At 35.9% G+C, this 14,631-nt stretch overlaps 1 protein-coding gene across 1 annotated transcript in view; it reads left to right on the top strand.

Annotated features, from left to right (window-relative positions):
- Positions 1–14,631, top strand: part of CEP295 (centrosomal protein 295) — a 54,336-nt gene that overhangs the window by 5,449 nt on the left and 34,256 nt on the right. The window contains exons 3-6 of the mRNA XM_049889507.1: positions 555–755; positions 1,858–1,982; positions 2,782–2,875; positions 11,189–11,284. Of these exons, the coding sequence (XP_049745464.1) occupies positions 555–755; positions 1,858–1,982; positions 2,782–2,875; positions 11,189–11,284 (516 nt within the window). The remainder of the gene's footprint in view (positions 1–554; positions 756–1,857; positions 1,983–2,781; positions 2,876–11,188; positions 11,285–14,631) is intronic.

Here is a 14,631-nt window from a genome sequence, read left to right as displayed (position 1 = left end):
ACTTCTTTAAATATTATTTTTTAAATTATCTGTAACTGGTGAAGATTAAGAGCAGGAAGATTAGAATGGCTTTTAAGAAGACTTAGTAGAAAGATTGTTTGCTGAAGCAAATTAATTAGGGAGGTTGTAGATTATCCTTTCGTGGAAGATAGTTAACTGTGAAGCATGTTTTAGGTGTCATTTTGTGCAGCATTGGTGGTGATGTACCCCGTATCTGTAGTTCTCATCTGGCTCTGTCTGTAGTCATCCAGGCTATAAATTTGTTGAATCGTGCTTACTGTCTTAGCTTCTTATAGGTTACAGGAGTGATAATGGCAGTCCCATTAAGACATGGGGGAAAGGGGAAGATAATAGCTAGCCACTTAGGGGATATTAGATGTAGTGTTGAGATTTTTATTTTTTTATATCACTTAGATTTTCTGTTTGACAGCCCTTATCTGATATGAATATTCAAAAGAAGTGATAAAGCCTAAAGAGAATTCATTTGAGTTCCTGTTTCCAAAAAAGCTCAAGCAAGCCTCCTTTTATATAATGTGTTAAACACTCTTCTTCAGGTTCGAGAACAAGAAAGGGATATCGCCTTACAAATAAGAGAAGACATAAAACAGAGGAGAAATCAGCAATTCACTCGTTTAGCAGAGGAGCTAAGAGCAGAATGGGAAGAATCACAAACTCAGAAAATTAAGAACTTAGAAAGACTATATTTGGCAAGTTTAAAAAATATGGGAGAGGGGCATCGGCAGGCCAAAGAAAATGTAAGTGAGCACTTTATTTGACTACCTGTGACAATAATATTTGTTAATAGTGAATTATAGTTACTGAATGTTTATATGATAAAAATGTTTTTATGTATAGAATTTATTTTGGGCTGCCTGAACTTTTTTATAAATTTAATAAATTCGAGAAGAATGATACTAAGTTTGTAAGAGTTATGTCAGTCGGTTAAAATGTACCTGTGATGTTCAAATTAGCATTATTCTCTTCTAGCCCTCATGTATACATAATCACTTTCTGAACCAGAAGTTCTTATTTATTTCAAATTTTGCACAGATTCAGTGGGGGGAATTCAGATTTCCCATTTCAGTATCATTTTTCATACCTCTGAACATATACACTTGAATTTCATTCACAAAGAGTAAAAATCCGTTGATCACTTTTAGAAATGTAAAGCTTAGTATTTAAGACTGTTTCCTGACCTTGATTTGATTATTTATTGTGATATATTGTTGGAAAATAATTAGATTGCAGTCCCAGAGACAGTCTCATAAAATAAACAAGCTGATTTCAAAGAAGGCAAGTCTTTGATAACTTCTAGTAAGGAAAACGAGAGCACTGGGTTTTTCTGGGTTAGTAAGGAAAAGAAATACCTGTTAAGAATGTGACAATCAAGTGTGTTCCTTAGTCCCTGAGTTTAGTCAGTGTTTCTAGTAATAGCCTTAAGTTCTCATATCAGATTTTTGTAACTATGTTTATCCCACCACTAACTTTGTGCTTTAGTGCAGTGTTTCCCAAATTTCAGGAATATCATCTTCACGATTTTTGCCCTGGCTGGTATTTTAATTTAAACGGATGCCTTTTTTTAATTACTTAAATTAATTTTTAACCTTGTTCTAAGTAATTTGGTATTCTATTTACATTTCTCTAATAATATAAATTCAAATAATTATATTAACTTTAAAGTAAAATGTTCCCACTTACATGGCGTATCATCAGTGGTGTCATTACCATGCTTTGGGAAATGCTACTGTAGTATATGGGAAGAGAATAACAAAATTGAAAAGTCACTTCTGTTCTGATAGCAGATAAGATGCTTTTCTATCTTGTTTGACATGACCTTTTAAGTAATATATTTTTTAGGAACCTGATTTGGATGGCCTGGCACGACAGGCAGCAGAAAGGAAAAAAAAAGCAGAAATGAGGCATAAAGAGGCCCTGAAAATACAGAAAAATAAAAAAGAAATATTAATGAAACAAAAAACCTGGTAAAGTAATATTAATTTTACCATATTCTCAACTGAAACTGACTTGGCTAGCAGTAGAAGGTACATTGGGTACTGTATAAGAAGATACTAAATAAAAGTCATATAGTGTATTGACTAAATTTGTTAAACTGAATTTAAAAATAATGCAGTATGGAGTAGTTTGCATAGGTGAACATAGTAACAAGTGACCTTTCTCTTTTAGCTGTGTTTTGAATATTCTGGGTTCAGTAGTAATTACTAAGTTCCTGGAGAATGTATACTAATACAGAAAGTAATTGTCCAGTAACACCCATGTCAGCCAAAAAGGGGAGAAGAAAAATCAGAGCAATTAAAACATTAAAAGAAGTTGTCATTAGTGAGTATTTTTGCATATTGTAAAAATTAAGGATTCTGTCAGTAGTCAGCAGTGGTCATTTCATATGGTGGCCCATCTTTATCAACACTACGAGCTTCTTTATTCTAAACTCTTCTACAATAAGGATTATAGAATAAAGATTAAATGTTTCTTGAGTCAGTCTCCACCATAGAGTTTTAAGTTTTTAGATATACCTCTTGACCGTTTGCCCAAATTATATTAATTGCATACACATAGCCCTTTAAATGTCAGGAGTATTAATACAAATTTTGAAAATGATTCTTACTTGTCTACTGTGTATAGGCTATTGTAGCAGCATACTGAACTTGTGGAATCAGAGTGAAGGATTTCTTGAGATCTTATGTTTTTTATATTTTTACTGCCAAGGATTACGCTGTATTATTACCTGAGAGACTCATTTATGACATCTTTTGTTTTCTCGAGGCATATAAAAGCTCGACAGGCAGCACTGCTCATGGAAAAAGAAAGATCTGCCAAGATTACAAGTCTGCCGCCTCCTCCTCCAACTCTTTTTGAGGTGAATACTTTGAATGTTGAGAAGAACTAAGTTATAATAATTCTTCTTTGCTCTTAGAATTCGGTGGAGGTCAAAGTAACCGTCATTTGTTTAAGCTTAATTTTTAGTTGCACCAGTAACACGTGTATATCTGGAGTATTTAAAAATAATCGTCACTGTCATCATTTTACCCATAAATAGTATGTAATTCTGATGCATAAGGACTTTAAAAAAAAAAAAAAAAAAAAACTACAATGCTGTTATTATTCCCAATGTCATCTAATACCCAGTCTGTGTTCATTTTTCTCCAATTCACTCAAAAACTTTTTTTTGTTGTTTAAAAAGCTATAGCTTTCGTGTTTAAAAATCATATTAGTTCTGTAGTTTGTTTTTTCAGTGCTCTTTATTTGCTGAAAAAAACTGAACTATCTGCTATAGAATTTACCACACTCTGAATTTGGCTGATTATAAATAGTCAGCATGTTGAAGAAATTAAGGTTCAGATAAGTTAATTAATATGCACAAGATCTCATGAAGGAAAGGGGCCTATTTTTTTATGGAAGTAAAATGTGTGCTTTTACAATTTGGAACTCATTTTGGATACCCGTTGAACACCAAACCCATTGCTGTCGAGTCAATTCCAACTCATAGTGATCCTATAGGACAGAGTAGAACTCCCGTATAGTTTCCAAGGAGTGCCTGGTGGACTCAAACTGCCGACCTCTTGGTCATCAGCCATAGCTCTTAGCCACTACACCACCAGAATTTGCTCATTTTGAGTATAACATTTAATTTTTTAAGTAACGTGGAAATTAATTTTAAAAGGTATCATCTTGTTCACATTAGCTTCTGTTTTTTTATCTAAAAAGTTAGGTAGAAGTAAAAGGAAAAAAATCTTATATACACAATAAAAAAAATTCTGTACAAATAGAAAAAAAACCCAATTGCTCTGAAGTCTACTCCAGCTCATGGTGACCCTGACTCATGATGACTCCACGTGTGTCAGACTAAAACGGTGCTCCATAGTGTTTTCCGTGGCTGATTTTTCAGAAGTAGATCGCCAGGCCTTTCTTTGTAGGTGCCTCTTGGTGGGCCCCAGCCTCCAACCTTTTGGTCACAGTTGAGCACATTAAGCATTCAGACCAACCAGGAACTCCATACAAATACTACCGGTTGCTGTTAAGTCAATTCTGACTCATGGTTACTCCATGTGTTACAGAGTAGAACTGTGCACCATAGGGTTTTCGAGGCTGTGACCTTTTGGAAGTAGATCACCAGGCCTTTATTTTGAGGCTCCTCTCGGTGGGTTCAAACCACCAACCTTTCAGTTAGTAGGCAAGCATAAACTGTGCCACCCATGGACCTGTATACACATCCTAGGGATGTGTGTGATAAGCATAAATACTGGGCAGTGACCTTTTAGGCTTTTCATTTTATCAGGATTCCTGCTTTTGTGCTAAGCCCTTTGCTACATAACATTTGATCCAATAACATTCAGATTAAGAGTCAGATTTCAGTCATGTGAAATGATACAGGCCAGGCAATATTTTATCTTGATTACCTTTTAACATAATTCCTAATGTTCATAAGAAGCCAGGGTCAAAAATTTACAAAAAGCAAATGAAATGTCTGTGTAAGTGCTTTGGCAGGTATGAATTATATGTAAATATATGGTTGTGCTTCCCCCATTAAAGAGTACAATGAATGCCTGTATGTCTACCACTTAGATTCCACTGATATAAAATTGTATATAGATTTGAAATAGATACGTTTATATATGTATACTTTGAATGTAAATTGCAGAGTTGACGTTTTAACCGTAAATACTTCAGCAGCAGCTTCTAAGAATAAGGACATTCTCTCTTTTTTTAAAAATTGTACGTCGGATAAAGTTTACACAACAAACTCACTTCTCATTGAACAGTTAGTACACATACTGTTTTATGACATTTGTTACATTTTGTTTTATGGGCCTGCCCAATCTTTGGCTGAAGGGTTAACCTCAGAAATGACTTCATTACTGAGCTGAGAGGGTGGACATTCTTTTACACAATCAAAATACCATTATCACACTAAGAAAATTAACATCAATTCCTTAATAGCATTTAATATTTAGCCCAGAATCATAATTCTCTGATTGTCCCTAAAAATGTCTTGTAGCTTTTTTTTTTTCCCCAAAATAGGGTCCAGTCAAGACTCATACATTGTTTTGTCTCTTTGGTCTCTCTTAGCCTGGAGCATTATCCACCCCCTGCCCCAGCCAGCTTTTTATTGTGGACTTCTTAAAGAGACTCGTTTCTTTTAAAATGTTTCATTCTGCATTTGTCTCATTGTTTAGACATGGGATCATGCACTGTATTTTCATTAAACTGGAAGTTAGGTTTAAAGGCTTTTTTATGTTTAGGCAAGAATACCAAGCAGGTGATGCTGTATAATTTATTGTACCACGTCAGGAGGCACATAATGGCAGGTTGTTTATTTATTAATGATTCTAAGTTTGACCATTTGGTTAGGTGGTGACTGCAAGAGATCTCATCATAAAGGTCTGTTTTTCCCTTAATTTGGTTAATTAATACTTGGTTAATTACCAAGTAATCTGTGACGGGATACTTCAGCACCATGAAGGTATCTATTATCCTCCGGTAATTATTCATTGGTCTCCTTTTGTTTAAAAAGAAAGAAAAAAGCATTTTCGTCAATAGGCATGAACCGTAGTTCCTTTTAAAAAGATGTTAACGCAAATTGCGGATTTGTGCCGCCTACCACAAAGTCAATAGTGAGACAGGAGGAGGTAAGCAGTAAGAAGGCTTTATTGAATACCAGTATTCAAGAGACAGAGAGGGTTAAATTTCTCTCAAATTCTGTCTCAACCTAGAGGACTAATTGGAGGGTTTTTATACGGGGAAGGTCAGGGTTTGAAGGTTTTCAGGAATGTTGGTTTTTCTTTGAGGTAGACACGGTGATAAAGTGATCTGTTATTGAAGTCCTGCAAGTCTCTTCCTGCCATCCTGGTTTCTGTCACAAGATGGATCTAAGCTTTGTTCAGCTACCTCGGTTTTGTGTATTTTTTCCTTGGGAGAGGAACGTAGCTTAATCAGCAACTAAAAATTGATTTTTTTTCTTTAAAGGAACAATCGTGGGACAGATTCCAGAGCAAGTAATTACGTTTCAAAGACTAGCTTATACAGTTATACTAAAACATTAGAAAATATATTCTCTCTACTTCAATACTAAAACACTAAAAAAAAAAAAAAAAAAGTTTTCTCTACTTCAAAGACAGGATATATTCTTAGCTTTTTCCCTTTACCAATTTTTAAAGAGTTGGTATAATAATCAACTCCAATAGTGGCAAATGAGTTTTTTCCTTTCTTTTCTGTGTCACTGTGGACTTGTAAATTTTTATTTATTCACTATTACGTAGTCATTATTCTTTCTGATGTTCATAATGTCTTCAATTTAGTCAGTGGAAGCCTCTTCAAGCACTTCCTTGCTTTGTGGCCCAGCAAATGACCCAGGTTACTTTATACTTTCTCTGCCCCAGCTCTGGAATCTCTAAGGAGCGTTGAGTCTTTTAAGCAGAGAATGGCACTTAAAAACCAAGATCTGGGTCATTGTATTATTTGACTAAAAACATTGTTTTAAAAAGAGATCCATTACCCTGCCTCTAAAGGTGTTAGGGAAAGGGGGACAATGTCTCTGAATGTATGTTGAGTTGGTTGTAGATATGTGGGGTGTAAGGAAAAAAAAGGTTTGATTTGGGAAAAGCTAGGTTGTAGGACAAGCATTTTGGGACCAGGGAAATATACCATATAAAGACCTTCTGTCATATACACAGGATGTAGGTACATCTGTATCACTGTTCCTCCAAGCAGATAAAATTATGAATGCTGAAAAACCTGGGGAAATGAATCTAAAATATTTAGTCTTCTCAAACCAAGAAGGCCTTCCTTAAGTAATCTAAGAAAATAACATTGCTTTTTGTGAGCTAAAACCTTACAAGAGAACTGTTCACATGGTAAAGAGAATTGTCACTTATTGAGTGCTTATAAGATACTAGTTGTACAAGGTTCTTCATTCACATCTCATTTAATCACAATGTCCCTGCGAGGTAGGTATTATTATCCCCATTTCATAAGTGAGGAAAGCCGAATGTCAGAGATTAAGTAACTTGGCCAAAGTCATTTAACAGATAAGGGAGACAACCAGCATTTTTACCAGGATCTAATTTTATAAACTCTTGATCTTTCTACTCTGCCACTTAGCCTTCTATAAATATACTTCAGAGTTCACTTTATAAACTGTTTAAATAAACTGTTTAGGCAGTGAACAGTCTGTAAATGTAAATAACCATAATCTTGTCATAGGGCTGTTAAAGAATAAAGTTTATATCGAAAACCTTGAGCTACTTTAAGACTTCATAAGCTTCTCATATCTCTTACATTCATCTTATATAATACCTTTTACATTTCTAAAATATTACTTTATCTGTTTGCACTGTCTTTAGAGATAGTTTGTCAGAATCAGGAGAAAATTGGCTTATTTTACAATCATGGGTCTTCCCTCAGTTGGATACTTTTTTTTCCTTATTTTCCTTTGCTGTGTGAGCCAGTTTCAGGTACCTCAGAGTGCTGGTATTGGCCTGTACCTGGTTAGGTCAGGCTGGAAATAATTACTGTAAAGCCAGAGAGAAAAAAACACCCCAAAGCCAGAGAGAACACATTAGGAAATAGACTGAGTGATTTTAACTTATTAGGGAATCATCCTAACTGTCAGCCTATGAAAAGTCTCATGGACTAATTTGACTAAAAACATTTAAGTATAATTTTACTGGAAGTCATATTAAAATTGATAAGGGCTGGGAATGATTTAAATCTCAAAACTGTGATCCCAATTTCCTATAGGATCTCACATGCGATCAATCTGTATATATAAAAAACCAAAACCAAACCTGTTGCCATCAATTCGATTCCGACTCATAGTGACCCTGTAGGACAAAGTAGAACTGCCCCGTACGGTTTCTAAGGAGCACCTGGTGGATTCGAACTGCCGACCTTTTGGTTAGCAGCCGTAGCTCTTAACCGGTATGCCACCAGGGTTTCCAATATATAGTTCACTTTATTTCAGAAGTACTGGTACTTGAAAGTTACATACATGTAAATTGAATCATGTTTTCATATCAAATTACATAACTTTAGTGATTCCTTTTCTTCAAGGTTCTTAATTCCTTGTCAAGATGCCTCATGGTTTATTTTTTAAGGCATTAATTCAAAAGCTAAAATCCTTCTGTAAAGTGTTTTTTTTTTAACGTGTATTACCATATCTGAATTTTTGTTCTGTGATTTCAGTTTCTTAAAATGATGTGTGATTATATTGAAGCTTTGATTATAATGTTGATGTTTTCATTGGCAGAAAATATTTCCTTGCAGTTTTATCTTTCGCCTGAATGAAGGTCACCCTATTATATCCATCCACATGTATTTCCTGGTACTTGCCAATAACTATCTTCTGACTTGTCTAAAGAGTTCTCAACTTTGGTTGTACATTGATATTTTAAAAGTACAACTGCCAGGCTGTGTCCTCAAAGGTTCTGATTTTAATTGGTTTGGTATAGGACCAAGACAGACTACTCAGATGATTCTGCTCTAATCAGACTATTCTTTTTTACTTGACATTTCATAATCCCACCTTCTTGCCCTATTTCCATGTTTCTTCTTTTCATTTTACATGAGTCCTCATCATTCCACACATACATATTAAAGCTAAGCCTTTGATGAATTCACAGAGTATTCCTATTTAAACTTTTCACTCTTCTCAGCTTGTGTTGAGTTTGTGATATTAGTGTTACTGCTTTTACAATTCTCCAAGTGCTTTCTCAGACATTATTGTTTGGTTCCCACCGTAACTGTCACAGTGACCATGTGGTACAGGTACACAGCTGTATACCTGTTTTTCTTGAGAAAGCTGCGAGACAGAAAAGCTAAAGAATGTTGCTAGGGTTTCAATATTCTTTTCATTAGGATACAATATAAAATGCATGCCTTATTATTTAATTTGTTTCTAATTGTTACAACTGATAGCTTGAGCTCTTTGAAGACGGGGGGCATTATTTTATTTCACTTTTCGGTAACATTCACAACACCTAGCAGTGTGTTTTTGGCTTCTTAGCAGTGTGTTAACCCATGGTAGGTGCTTAAGAAATTTCTTGTTTAATTGATTTAGTTAGATATCAGTGCATAGTAAATTGTGGTGAACTGAATCTGTTTTTTTTTTTTTTTTTTTTTTATAATAACTTTTATTAAGCTTCAAGTGAACGTTTACAAATCCAATCAGTCTGTCACATATAAGTTTACATACATCTCACTCCCTACTCCCACTTACTCTCCCCGTCTTGAGTCAGCCCTTTCAGTCTCTCCTTTCTTGACCATTTTGCCGGCTTCCCTCTCTCTCTATCCTCCCATCCCCCCTCCAGGCAAGAGTTGCCAACACAATCTCAAGTGTCCACCTGATATAATTAGCTCACTCTTCATCAGCATCTCTCTCCCACCCGCTGACCAGTCCCTTTCATTTCTGATGAGTTGTCTTCGGGGATGGTTCCTGTCCTGTGTCAACTGAAGGTCTGGGGAGCATGGCCGCCGGGATTCCTCCAGTCTCAGTCAGACCATTAAGTTTGGTCTTGTTATGAGAATTTGGGGTCTGCATCCCACTGATCTCCTGCTCCCTCAGGGGTCCTCTGCTGAGCTCCCTGTCAGGGCAGTCATCGATTGTGGCCGGGCACCAACTAGTTCTTCTGGTCTCAGGATGATGTAGGTCTCTGGTTCATGTGGCCCTTTCTGTCTCTTGGGCTCTTAGTTGTCATGTGGCCTTGGTGTTCTTCATTTTCCTTTGCTCCAGGTGGGTTGAGACCAATTGCTGCATCTTAGATGGCTGCTTGTTAGCATTTAAGACCCCAGACGCCACATTTCAAAGTGGGATGCAGAATGATTTCATAATAGAATTATTTTGCCAATTGACTTAGAAGTCCCCGCAAACCATGCTCCCCAGACCCCCGCGCTTGCTCCGCTGACCTTTGAAGCATTCATTTTATCCCGGAAACTTCTTTGCTTTTGGTCCAGTCCAATTGAGCTGACCTTCCATGTATTGAGTGTTGTCTTTCCCTTCACCTAAAGCAGTTCTTATCTACTGATTGATCAATAAAAAACCCTCTCCCACCCTCCCTCCCTCCCCCCCTCGTAACCACAAAAGTATGTGTTCTTCTCAGGTTTACTATTTCTCAAGATCTTATAATAGTGGTCTTATACAATATTTGTCCTTTTGCCTCTGACTAATTTCGCTCAACATAATGCCTTCCAGGTTCCTCCATGTTATGAAATGTTTCAGAGATTCGTCACTGTTCTTTATCGATGCGTAGTATTCCATTGTGTGAATATACCACAATTTATTTACCCATTCATCCGTTGATGGACACCTTGGTTGCTTCCAACTTTTTGCTATTGTAAACAGAGCTGCAATAAACATGGGTGTGCATATATCTGTTTGTATGAAGGCTCTTGTATCTCTAGGGTATATTCCTAGGAGTGGGATTTCTGGGTTGTATGGTAGTTCTATTTCTAACTGTTTAAGATAACGCCAGATAGATTTCCAAAGTGGTTGTACCATTTTACATTCCCACCAGCAGTGTATGAGAGTTCCAATCTCTCCGCAGCCTCTCCAACACTGAATCTGTTTTTATGACCAATGTAGGAAAGAGTGGGAACGGTAGTTGGTTCTGTTGAGTTTTTTGTTTAGGAATAAGAGTAATTTAAATATTGGCCATTGTCCTAGGACCATAACTGAAAATATATCATTAGACATTGAGAAGAAGTAAGACTAATGTAAATTAAGTTAGAACTTCTGTCGATTAGGTATGGAATAGGACATAATAGCTATGTTCTGTTTTCTTATAAAGTAAAATGCTTATAATTTGATTTAACATACCTTGTAAGGTGAGCATGTATATACTCAGGAGATTTAAAGATAACTGTCTGTAAATAACAGATTATATCAGGAATTGAGGTGAGTGAAAGACATCAATTACACTAGAGACACCTAGAAAATGTTTTGAAGTACTAGTGACTCTTGAAAAATAAAACTTTTAATAACCTTTATTTTATTTTTTATACTCATGTTAAAACTGGGAATTATTTAATTCTGGAAAAAAGAGATTTATTTCATTGTGCGCAAACTTTCATTTTATCTGGGGTCAAAGTAAGTGGTTAAAATACAAGTTGATTTTTTTTTGATTCAGCTTTAAATGAAAATTAATGCTTTTAACTTAAATTATGTTCTATCTTTCAGAACATTGATGTAAAGAAAATTCCATCAGTAAAGACCAGTAGTTCTACCTACCATCATCTTTACACACTGGTGAATAGAGAGATGGACACAAAGCAGGTGATTGACTTATTGTTTATGGCCCTTGCTTTATTATTTCTGTGTTCAGTGAGTTGAATTATATCTTGGTTTCTATATGTGGTATTCCCAGATTTCAAAATTTGAAAAACTCTACTATTACCATTTTAGGGTAATAGTGATCAAAAACCTTTTAAATATGCTTTGAATTTCCATGTCAAGTATATGACGGTTTAGTATGAATGAAAGAAAGGAGTTGGCTATTTAAATAGTCATATTTTTAAATAATGAATTTTAAAACTTTTTTAATCATAAAAATAATACATAGAAAATTTTGAAACTATCCACATAAGCATAAATTATAGGAAAAACACCTATGATATCATTGCCAAAAGATAATAATAGGTAATATTTTAATGAATTTATTATAGTCTTCATTTTTATGTAAACATTTACACACACTTTCCAAAAGACTGGGATTATACTATTTGAAAATTACTTTTTCATTGCACAGTTTTGGGATCAGTTTCTTACTTCTTACATGTTCTTTAAAAACAATTTCTGACAACTACTTAATATTTCATCATAGAATTTATTTAATCATTCTCCTATTCCATTTTTTCCTTCTGTAAATAATGTTAACATAATAATCTTGTGCATTTTATCGATTTGATGGCACTTAACAACCATCTGGTTGTACTGAATTCAGTCTGGTGGAGGCTGTGGTAGATGTCCATTAGTCCTTTGCACTAATCTTTCCCTTATGCCTTTAGTTTTTTTCATTCTGCCTTGCTCCTGAAGGGGTGAGACCAGTGGAGCATCCTAGATGGCTGCTCACAGGCTTTAAAGACCCCACATGCTACTCACCAAAGTAGAATGTAGAACATTTTCTTTATAAACTCTGTTATGCCAATTGAGCTAGATGTTCCCTGAGACCATGGTCCCCGCAGCCCTCTGTCCAGCAGTTCAATCCTTCAGGGAGTTTGGATGTGTCTGTGGAACTCCCGTGGCCTTGCCTTGTCCAGGTTGTGCCAGCTTCCCCAGTATTGCGTACTGTCTTATGTTTTACCAAAGTTACCACTTATTTTTTGTCTATTAAGTATTTTTCCATCCCCACGCGTCCTCTCCCTCGCAACCATCAAAGAGTGTTTCTTTTTGTATGTAAACCTTTTCATGAGTTTTTACAATAGTAGTCTCTTGCAATATTTGTCCTTTTGCATTTGACTTATTTCACTCAGTGTAATGTCCTCCAGATGCATCCATGTTATGAGATGTTTCACAGATTCATTGTTGTTCTTTATCTTTGAGTTTGTCGCTGTCATTTTGTAGCGCTTTTTTTTTTGTGGTGCTAACGTTTTCTTTGTTCCTCTAACTCTACTGTGCTGGGCTCCTTTTGTTTGTGGAATTCTTTTTCATGTCTTTTGTTTTTACAGATTTTGTTTTTATTGAGGCTTTATGTTTTTCTTCTTTATTTTGTTGAGTAGGTTTGTTAAACTTTCTTTGTGGTTACCTTCAAATTTACCCTTGTCTTCCTAGGTTTGAACCAGTCTATTACGTGATATCACCTTGCCTTCCTCCCCGTTAGAAAGTTCTATACCTATACTGTTTATTCCCTCTTTTATTGTTCTGACGTTGTCATTTACAGAGTAACCTCTTTGGTTCCCTATTGCAATTGTTTTGGTTTTGAATAGTCCTTGAGAATTCATTTCCTAGGTGAGTATCTGGCTGGTACAATCTTGCATCCTAGATTTAGGCTGTGGTCTGATGTTACTTGTTCTCAGACCTAAGAACTCCCTTTAATAATTCTTGTAAGTTTGGGTTTGGTTTTTACATATTTCCTTAATTTCTGTTTATCTGGAAATGTCCTGATTTCACCATTTGAAAGAAAGTTTTACGGGATGTATTATTCTTGGTTGGCAATTTTTTTCTTTCAAGGTTTTATGTATGTCATCCCCTTGCCTTCTTGCCTGCATGGTTTCTGCAGAATAATCAGAGTTTAGTGTTGTTTCTCATCTGCATGTGACTTTGTTTTTCTCGAGCTTCTCGCAGGATTTTTTCTTTGTCCTTGGTTTTAGTGAGTGTGATTATGATATGCCTTGCTGTTTTTCTTTTGGGGTCTATCCTGTATGGGGTTCATTGAGCTCCTTGGATGGTCAGCTTTTCATCATTCATGATATTAGGGAAGTTCTGTCAGCAATTCTTCAATTATCCTATCTGTGTTTTCCATTTTCTCTCCCTGTTCTGGAACTCTGATCACTAGAAAATTTTTGCTTTTGATTGTATCCCACATAATTCTCAGGGTTTCTTCATTTTTCTTCATTCTTTTTTCTGATTTTTCCTCAGAGTCGTATTCGAGTGTTTGTCTTCAATTTTGCTGATTCTGCCTTACGTTGTTTCAAACCTGCTCCTCAGCCCTTCTATGGCACTGTCCATTTCTGAAATCTTGTTATTTATCTTTTGGATTTCTAATTGTTGTTTTTGTATTACTTTCCTGAATTGTTCCGTTTTTTTTGTCTGTATTTTCCATGAATTTGTCTGCCTTTTCCATAAAGTCGTCTATTTTTTCCTCATTTTTGTCTGCTTTTTGCTTCAGCCCTTGGATTGCTCTGAATATTAGAGATTTGAATTCCCTGTCAGGTAGTTCTAGTGCCTTTTCTTCTACTTGAAAGTCATCTGATCTTTTATTTTGATCACCTGCTGGACCCATCCAGTCCTTTTTTTAAATATGTTTTAATATTGTCTGCTGTCTTTGGGACATTCAGTAGTTATTTTCTTTGTTTCTTGATTGTAGATTTGTTTCATCCTGCTTTTTTTGTTTTATTTGTTTATGTCTGAGCAGGCAGGCTGTGCATTCTTTGTTGTTTGTCTGTCTGTAGTCATAATACTTTTCACCTCCTCGTCCAATGGGCAGGGCCAGTTATTCAGCTATGGTGCAGCAAGGCAGGTCCAGCTGAAGCGGAGGGGTCTGGATGGGTAGTTTGTGGCACGTGCTAGGGCTGACAGGGCTGGCCAGGAATCAGTGCTGGGCAGGTTCTAGTAGGCCATGCCTATGCTGCTTGGAGGTGTGATGTTCAGCATATGGTGTGGGTAGGCAGGAAAGAGGGGTGAGGTGGTGATGCGTGGAGCTAATAGGGGTATGGGAAAGACGAGAGAAAGGAGAGAAAAAAGGAAACAAAAAGAAACAAGCAAACAAAGGGGAAAAAAGTGCTAAGGGAGCTTGTACAATTGCTTTTTTTTTGTAAGTGTCCTCCCCTACCCCATGTTTGTGGGCATATTTGGCTACTAGGAAAACAAACTTCCTCAATATAGCATTCATATGGTGTTTAAAAATGCATCAATTGCATGTTTTGGTGGATTGCTAAATAGCAGATATTAATATCAATATTCAG

Source organism: Elephas maximus, chromosome 7 (genome assembly GCF_024166365.1).
Source record: "Elephas maximus indicus isolate mEleMax1 chromosome 7, mEleMax1 primary haplotype, whole genome shotgun sequence".
Classification (NCBI taxonomy): domain Eukaryota; kingdom Metazoa; phylum Chordata; class Mammalia; order Proboscidea; family Elephantidae; genus Elephas; species Elephas maximus.
The sequence above is the reverse complement of the archived record's forward strand: the minus strand, read 5'-3'. Positions and strand labels throughout refer to the sequence as shown.